The following is an 8931-nucleotide window of genomic DNA, read 5'->3' as shown; positions in this document are numbered from 1 at the left end:
CAGAAGGCTGGCTGGAGGGGGGAGGATGGGCAGACGGCTGGCTGGAGGGGGGAGGATGGATGGATGGATGGAGGGGGGAGGATGGATGGATGGATGGATAAAGGGGGGTGGATGGATGGGGGAGGATGGGCGGACGGCTGGCTGGAGGGGGGAGGATGGATGGATGGATGGAGGGGGGAGGATGGGCAGACGGCTGGATGGAGGGGGGAGGATGGATGGATGGATGGAGAAGGGAGGATGGATGGGGGGTGGATGGAGGGGGGTGGATGGAGGATGGATGGATGGATGGAGGGGGGTGGATGTAGGGGAGAGGATGGATAGATGGAGGGGGGAGGATGCAGGGGGGAGGATGGATAGATGGAGGGGGGAGGATGGATGGATGGAGGGGGGAGGATGGATGGATGGAGGGGGGAGGATGGATAGATGGAGGGGGGAGGATAGATAGATGGAGGGGGGAGGATAGATAGATGGAGGGGGAGGATGGATGGATGGAGGGGGGAGGATGGATAGATGGAGGGGGGAGGATGGATGGATGGAGGGAGTGGGTGAATGGAGGGGGGAGGATGGATAGATGGAGGGGGGAGGATGGGCGGACGGCTGGCTGGAGGGGGGAGGATGGATGGATGGAGGGGGGAGGATGGATAGATGGAGGGGGGAGGATGGATGGATGGCTGGATGGATGGAGGGGGGAGGATGGATAGATGGCTGGATGGAGGGGGGAGGATGGATAGATGGAGGGGGGAGGATGGGCGGACGGCTGGCTGGAGGGGGGAGGATGGATGGATGGAGGGGGGAGGATGGATAGATGGAGGGGGGAGGATGGATGGATGGCTGGATGGAGGGGGTGGATGGAGGGGGGAGGATGGGCGGACGGCTGGCTGGAGGGGGGAGGATGGATGGATGGAGGGGGGAGGATGGATAGATGGAGGGGGGAGGATGGATGGATGGAGGGAGGGGGGTAAATGGAGGGGGGAGGATGGGCGGACGGCTGGCTGGAGGGGGGAGGATGGATGGATGGAGGGGGGAGGATGGATAGATGGAGGGGGGAGGATAGATAGATGGCTGGATGGAGGGTGGAGGATGGATAGATGGAGGGGGGAGGATAGATGTATTTATGTGCTGCTTTCTTATGTCCATGGTTTAGTGTTAACAAACGGGCTGGGAAGTGGATGCACTCAGCTAACTGAAAGAGAAAATGTCCAAACATCCCATTGGTTCAGCTGCTAGCTGGACCAAAACAACCGAGGCTTCCCACAGTGACTGATTTGGGAGAGTCACACACATCACTGTGGGGAGTATCAGAGCTGCAGACCTCGTTCCATTTCCCTGTGTGTTCAGCCAGCTCCCATGTTGTGTATGTATGTAGTGTTCTAGTGAGGAAGGCACTGAGTTGTGAGCGCTGTTGATAATAACACAGTATCTGCCATGCCCAAGATGACAGCCAGCTGTGGTATCCATGGTTACAGTACGCTGTGTTCTACAAGCAGAAGGCTTTAGTTTTGGAGTCGCTAGATGATTCTATTATTGTCTGTTGTTCTTGTTGTTTTCACTCCTCTTCTCTCAACCTTCAGTCTGATTCCTGGTGGGGTTGAAGGGTAAAGGGTGGTTGCCCTTGGTAACAACAGGTTGTAGTTGGTGCAGCGAGGAGTGTCTGTTTCTAGATGGAAAAGCGAGGGGGTTGTTAAGAGGGCTGAGTCCTGGTTTGGGGCAGGAGGGTATTGTCATCTCTATAAGTCTCCCATTTAAACATGGCTGTAGGGTTTGAGTTGTGTGTGTATTGGGAGCCTATAGACTCGTCTCTCGCAGGAACATGGTGCCGATGCTGTAGGACACTTTCCTCAGGGGAGCTGGGGGGGCGGAGCGGGAGCTTGTCAGGGAGGCATGGCTATGGGAAGTCCCCCCCTCCAGGAAGTAGCATGTTCCCGGGATATCCTTAGGAAAATTATCAGGAAGCTCCAACCGGGAACGAGGGACGAAAGAGAAAGAGCAATCGTCTTTCAGCAGCCTGGAGAGAAGAAAAGAGGGAGAGAAGAAAAGAGGGAGAGAGGGAAGAAGGGAGAGAGGGAACAGGGAGAGAGGGAAGGGGGAGAGAGGAAAAGAGGGAGAGAGGAAAAGAGGGAAGAAGGGAGAGAGGGAAAGAGGGAGAGAGGGAAGAAGGGAGATGGAAAGGGAAGAGGGAACAGGGAGAGAGGGAAAGAGGGAGAGAGGAAAAGAGGGAGAGAGGAAAATAGTGAGAGAGGGAAGAAGGGAGAGGGAAAGAGGGAGAGAGGGAAGAAGGGAGATGGAAAGGGAAGAGGGAACAGGGAGAGAGGGAAAGAGGGAGAGAGGGAAGAAGGGAGAGAGAGAAGAAGGGAGATGGAAAGGGAAGAGGGAACAGGGAGAGAGGGAACAGGGAGAGAGGAAAAGAGGGAGAGAGGAAAAGAGGGAGAGAGGGAAGAGGGAGAGAGGGAAGAAGGGAGAGAGAGAAGAAGGGAGATGGAAAGGGAAGAGGGAACAGGGAGAGAGGGAACAGGGAGAGAGGGAAAGAGGGAGAGAGGGAAGAAGGGAGATGGAAAGGGAAGAGGGAACAGGGAGAGAGGGAAAGAGGGAGAGAGGGAAGAAGGGAGAGAGAGAAGGGAGATGGAAAGGGAAGAGGGAACAGGGAGAGAGGGAACAGGGAGAGAGGGAAAGAGGGAGAGAGGGAAGAAGGGAGATGGAAAGGGAAGAGGGAACAGGGAGAGAGGGAAAGAGGGAGAGAGGGAAGGGGAAGAAAGGGAGAGAGGGAAAGAGAAAGAACGAGGAGAGAGATTTAAACACTCATGGTGTGTGTGTGTGGTATTTTTAGCTACAGATTGGGATCTGGAGATTTCTCCAAACAGCAGACTCTCCAGGGAGTGATGCAGCCTTGTTTCCCGAATGAGAAAAGGCCAATCACAAACCCAGGCATTATTCACAAGCTACAGGTGTGGTATGTACACACACACACACACACACACACACACACACACACACACACACACACACACACACACACACAGTTTATTTAAATCTGCAACAATTAGCCCTCTTTGTGTCATGCGAATAATGAGTGATTCTAAGGAGAGAACGTCCTTGACTGCAAAAATAGAGGTTTCCAAGGCAACGCTTTTGACTCACTGACTCACAGAATGGACACCAGAGAGAGAAATAGAGAGGGACAGAGAAAGACCCAGGACAGCAACCCAATTAGACCCAACCAAAACATGAGAAAACAAAAAGATAATTGCTTGACACATTGGAAAGAATTAACAAAAAAACAGCGCAAACCATGGTGCTATTTGTCCGTAAACAGAGAATAAACAGTGGCAGAATACCTGACCACTGTGATTGACCCAAACTTAAGGACATTTTTGACTTGCCTTGCTATTGAGAAAGGCTTCCAAAGGCAGACCTGGCTCTCAAGAGAAGACAGACTATGTGCACACTGCCCACAAAATGAGGTGGAAACTGAGCTGCACTTCCTAACCTCCTGCCCAATGTATGACCATATTAGAGACACATATTTCTCTTAGATTACACAGATACATTTGAAATAATAATTTGAAAACAAACATAAATATATATTTCCCATGCCAATAAAGCCACTTAAATTAAAATTGAATTGAAAGGCAGAAAGAAAGAGGGATAGATATAGGGAGAGACAGAAAGAGGGAGAGAGAGCGAGATAAAAAGGGAGAGAGAAAGATTAAGAGAAGGAGAGGGAGAGAAAGAGAAATAAAGAGGGAGAAAGAAAGTGGGAGAGAGAGAGGGAGAGAAAGTGAGGGAGAAAGAGAGGGAGAGAAAGTGGGGGAGAAAGAGAGGGAGGGAGAAAGTGGGAGAGGGAGAGAGAGAGGGGTGAGAGAGGGGTGGAGAGGGGGAGAGAAAGAGGGAGAGAGAAAGTGGGAGAGAGGGAGGGAGAGGGGAGAGAGAAAGTGGGAGAGAGAGGGAGAGGGAGGGAGAGAGAAAGAGGGAGAGAGAGAGAGGGAGGGAGAGAGAAAGAGGGAGAGAAAGAGGGAGAGAGAAAGTGGGAGAGAGGGAGGGAGAGGGGAGAGAGAAAGTGGGAGAGAGAGGGAGAGGGAGGGAGAGAGAAAGAGGGAGAGAGAGAGAGGGGGGAGAGAGAAAGAGGGAGAGAAAAAGGGAGAGAGGGAGAGAGGGAAAGAGGGAGAGAGAAAGAAGGGGAGACACAGAAAGAGAGAGAGAGAGAAAGAGGGAGAGAGAAAAAGAGGGAGAGAGAGGGAGGGAGAGGGAGAGAGAGAAAATATGGGAGAGACAAAGAGGGAGAGAAAGAGAGAGAGAGAGAGAGAGGGAGAGAAAGAGGGAGATAGGGAGAATGAGGGAGAGAGAACGAGGGAGAGAGAACGAGGGAGAGAGAACGAGTGAGAGAGAAAGAGGGAGAGAGAAAGAAAGAGGGTGAGGGAGAGAAAGAGAGAGGGAGGGAGAGGGAAAGAGAGAGAAAGAGGGGGGAAGAGATGGGGAGGGAGAGAGGGGGAGAGAGAGAAAGAGGGGGAGAGAGACAGAGGGGGAGAGAGAAATAGAGGTAGAGAGAAAGAGGGAAAGAGGGAGAGAGGGAGAAAGGGAAAGAGGGAGAGAGCGAGAGAGAAAGAGGGAGAGAGGGAAAGAAGGGGAGACACAGAAAGAGGGGGAGAGAGAAAGAGGGAGAGAGAGGACGAGAAAGAGGGAGAGAGGGGGAGAGCGTGAGAGAGGGAGAACGAGGGAGAGAGAACGAGGGCGAGAACGAGGGAGAGAGAAAGAGGGAGAGAGAAAGAAAGAGGGAGAGGGAGAGAAAGAGAGAGGGAGGGAGAGGGAAAGAGAGAGAAAGAGGGGGGAAGAGATGGGGAGGGAGAGAGGGGGAGAGAGAGAAAGAGGGGGAGAGAGACAGAGGGGGAGAGAGAAATAGAGGTAGAGAGAAAGAGGGAAAGAGGGAGAGAGGGAGAAAGGGAAAGAGGGAGAGAGCGAGAGAGAAAGAGGGAGAGAGGGAAAGAAGGGGAGACACAGAAAGAGGGGGAGAGAGAAAGAGGGAGAGAGAGGACGAGAAAGAGGGAGAGAGGGGGAGAGCGTGAGAGAGGGAGAACGAGGGAGAGAGAACGAGGGCGAGAACGAGGGAGAGAGAAAGAGGGAGAGAGAAAGAAAGAGGGAGAGGGAGAGAAAGAGAGAGGGAGGGAGAGGGAAAGAGAGAGAAAGAGGGGGGAAGAGATGGGGAGGGAGAGAGGGGGAGAGAGAGAAAGAGGGGGAGAGAGACAGAGGGGGAGAGAGAAATAGAGGTAGAGAGAAAGAGGGAAAGAGGGAGAGAGGGAGAAAGGGAAAGAGGGAGAGAGCGAGTTTTTATAAAACCTTTATTTTGTTAACATAAATAATGACACACTGCCTTTTCAGAAATGAAACAACAAATGTAATTCCTAAACAAAAATAAATACATAACATACATTCAACTTATTTCATCAGCAAAAAATAATTTCCCCTCCTCTACAAAACAAAGCGCTCCTTCGTAGGCCCACTTCTCCTCAAATAATAGGAGATCTTTTACAGCTGAAAAGAACTCAAAATCTACTTTTATTCTTGCTTTCACTAAACCTTTAAAAACACATCTTACATCCTGCCCATATCCCGTTTCTATCTTATGTTTCCTACTCAGAAAAATGGACATCTTAGCTTGTCCCAAAACAAAATTTAACATTTGACATTTTCTTTTCTGTTGTTTACTATATTGAAACCCCAAAATAAAAACAGTGTTATTGAAAAACTCCCCTACAGCTTTAAACAAAGATTCCAGCATTTCCAATAGCGGTTTTATCCTCTCACACTCCATAAAACAGTGAAAAATGGTTTCTCTTATATTACAAAAAGGACATCCATCTCTAACATCTGAGTTAATAACAGATACAAAAGCATTAACTGCAATGATGCCATGTAAAACCCTCCATTGCATATCACCAGTACCCTTTTGTAACGGTGGCTTGTACAGTGCTCTCCATGCTGGCTTTACCTTGTCATCAATGCCCAATTTTACCCTCCATGGAGTATCTTTTCTATTTTTCAATTTATCTTTATTCAACACCTTGACACACCCCCTATACAATTCCTTCCCATTCACCTCATCCAAACCCACCTCCTCCAACCCTCTCAAATCCAGCAATAACGCCTTTCTTTCTGACTCTGGGATATTTGGTGTAATCCCTAGTTTTGGAAATGAGACGTCTTCATCTTGCACCTTCTTCTTGTGGCTACTAAGCATACCCCATTCTTCCGCTGACAGAGCCTTCCTACAGCTCCCCAGCATTTGTCCGACAATCCTTTCCGACCTCATCCCCAAATGTTCTGCCACCCGTCTTCCATCCATTAAGGCGGGCCCAGCCATGGCCATTAACTGTCTTAAGGTGATGATTTTCCCCTTCACCAGAATCTTGGAGAAATGTGGAACAGCTGCAGTTGTACAATCCAGTCTGGCCCCATACACCAGAGGTTCCTCCAACAGCCAATGCACTGACTCCGCTGAAGTTCGTCTGGACACCTTCATTATGCTCCACACTCTGAGAAGGCCTCTGTAAAACGGAGGTACTCCCTCCCTAGAAATCTGGCTACTATCAACCAGAAATAAAGCCTTCTTTAAACCTAATCCTCCAACCCACTGTAATATAAGACCTGCCACCCCTCTCCACACCACATTTTCCGGTCCATAAAGCAACCTTTGAATAAACTGAAACCGGAAAGCAGCAGCCCTACTAGCAAGATGTACAAGACCTTGTCCCAACTCCTCTTTTGACAAATACAAAACACCTTGTGGAACCCAGTGATATTTATCCCAAAAGAAATCCACAATAATTGCCTGTATCTTAGCCAGAAGGCCAGATGGTGGTTCTAAAACTGACAACCGATGCCACAGTGCAGAGGCAATCACATTGTTAACTATAATAGTGCGCCCCCTATATGACATACGAGATAGTAACCAACGCCATTTCCTCATCCTCCCTTCCACCATTTCAACCACCCCACTCCAATTTTTTTCCATAGTCCCCTCATCTCCTAGGTACACTCCAAGATACTTAAAACCTCCCTTACACCATTCTAGCCCCCCTGGCAAAGCCATGATCCCTCCAGACCATTCTCCAATCTGTAAAGCACAACTCTTTTCCCAATTTATCTTTGCAGAGGATATTCCCCTAAAACGATCAACCATTAGACTCAAGCTATCCACCTCCGCTTGATTTTTCACTAGCACAACTACATCATCAGCATAGGCTGAAAGACGAATAGGAGGAATATCCTCTGAAAGGCACACCCCTGCAATGCGACTTCTAATGCTATTTAGTAGTGGCTCTATAGCAATAGCATATAACATCCCTGACATAGAACATCCCTGCCTAATACCTCTACACACTTTAAAAGGAGCACTCAAACCACCGTTAACTTTCAATACACTTTCAATGTCACCATATATCACCTTTATCATGGCAATAAAACCAGAGCTGAACCCAAACGCCTCAAACGTGTGCCATAAATATTGATGTTCAACTCGGTCAAATGCCTTTTCCTGATCAATTGAAATTAGACCAGCATCCAACCCAATAGCCCTAGAGACGTCCAAAAAATCACGAATCAGAGAAATGTTATCCCCTATCTGCCTGCCAGGAACACAGTAGGACTGATCCGTATGTATGATTTGCCCCATCACCTCCCTCAGCCTGTTGGACAAAGCCTTTGACAATATCTTATAATCAGTACACAATAAAGCCACCGGCCTCCAGTTCTTCACCTCCCTCGGGTCACCCTTTTTGGGCAGTAGGGTGAGGACAGCCCTTCTGCAGCTTATTGGTAGTAACCCTCCGGTTAAACTATCATTAGCTACTTCTAACCAATCCTCTCCCAACATATCCCAAAAAGACTTAAAAAAGTCAACGGGAAGCCCATCAATGCCTGGTGCCCTTCCATTTTCCATGCCTTTTAATGCAGTGTATAAATCCTGCAAAGACAATGGTTGCTCAAGCTCAACCTGAGCTTCTGCAGGCACCTTTGGGAGCCCATCAAAGAACTGCTGTGTCACTGTTTTGTCCTCTTTGTACTCACACTTGTAGAGCTCAGCATAGAACTCTACTGCCCTCTTTCTAATTTCACTAGGGCTAGTGAGCTCTTGTCCAACAGCTGATTTGAGACAATGAATAATTTTTCTTTGTCCATTCTTTTTCTCTAAACCAAAGAAAAATTTGGATGAGGCATCCATTTCAGATATGCCCTGAAATTTACTTCTCACCAGTGCCCCCTGTGCTCTGATACCCAACAGATCTGCCAATGCAGCTTTTCTCCTCTTGAGGGCCTGAGTATGGCCTCGATCTCCTGTGGTCTCAACCAACGTCATGAGTTCCACTATTTCAATCTCTAGGGATTTCATTGATCTGGTGATATCCTTGGTGACATTCCTCGTGTATTGATTACAAAATTGTTGAATCTGGATTTTCCCTATATCCCACCATTGTTGAAGGGATACAAAACTGTCCTTTTGAGACCTCCACCTCTCCCAAAAAAAACTGAAACAGTTCCTGAAGTGAGCATCACTCAATAAAGTTATATTAAAATGCCAGTATGCGCTTTAAGGTTTTACATCGTTAATGAACACCACCTCTGTTATTAAACAATGATCAGAAAATCCCACTGGAGTTATCACACTTGATTTACAGACCTGAGATTGATGCTCAAAAACATAAAACCTATCTAACCTGGCCATAGAGATGATGTTCTCTCTCACATGCGCCCAGGTGTACTGCCTTGTTCCTCCATGTTGACTCCGCCAAATATCACACAGTTCATTTGTTACAATAAAGCGTTTTAAAAACGTCCTTGAGGCTATATGAGGTTCTTGGTGATTTCTATCTAAATCGCTAACTGTGCAGTTAAAATCCCCAGCAATAAACAAATAATCTTCTTTGTTACATTTCTCAATGG

The 8931-nt window shown here is 48.4% G+C and overlaps 1 protein-coding gene across 2 annotated transcripts in view; it reads right to left on the bottom strand.

Moving 5' to 3' along the window:
* Positions 1-1078: 1078 nt before the first annotated feature.
* Positions 1079-8931, bottom strand: part of LOC139385814 (guanylate cyclase 1, soluble, alpha 2) — a 101108-nt gene continuing 93255 nt past the window's right edge. For both annotated transcript variants that reach the window (XM_071131057.1, XM_071131058.1), the window contains one exon: positions 1079-2005. In XM_071131057.1, coding sequence (XP_070987158.1) covers positions 1786-2005 — 220 coding nt within the window. In that variant the 3' untranslated portion in view covers positions 1079-1785. The remainder of the gene's footprint in view (positions 2006-8931) is intronic.

Source organism: Oncorhynchus clarkii, chromosome 27 (genome assembly GCF_045791955.1).
Source record: "Oncorhynchus clarkii lewisi isolate Uvic-CL-2024 chromosome 27, UVic_Ocla_1.0, whole genome shotgun sequence".
Classification (NCBI taxonomy): Eukaryota; Metazoa; Chordata; class Actinopteri; order Salmoniformes; family Salmonidae; genus Oncorhynchus; species Oncorhynchus clarkii.
Note: the sequence above shows the minus strand (reverse complement) of the source record. Positions and strands in the feature narration are given on the sequence as shown.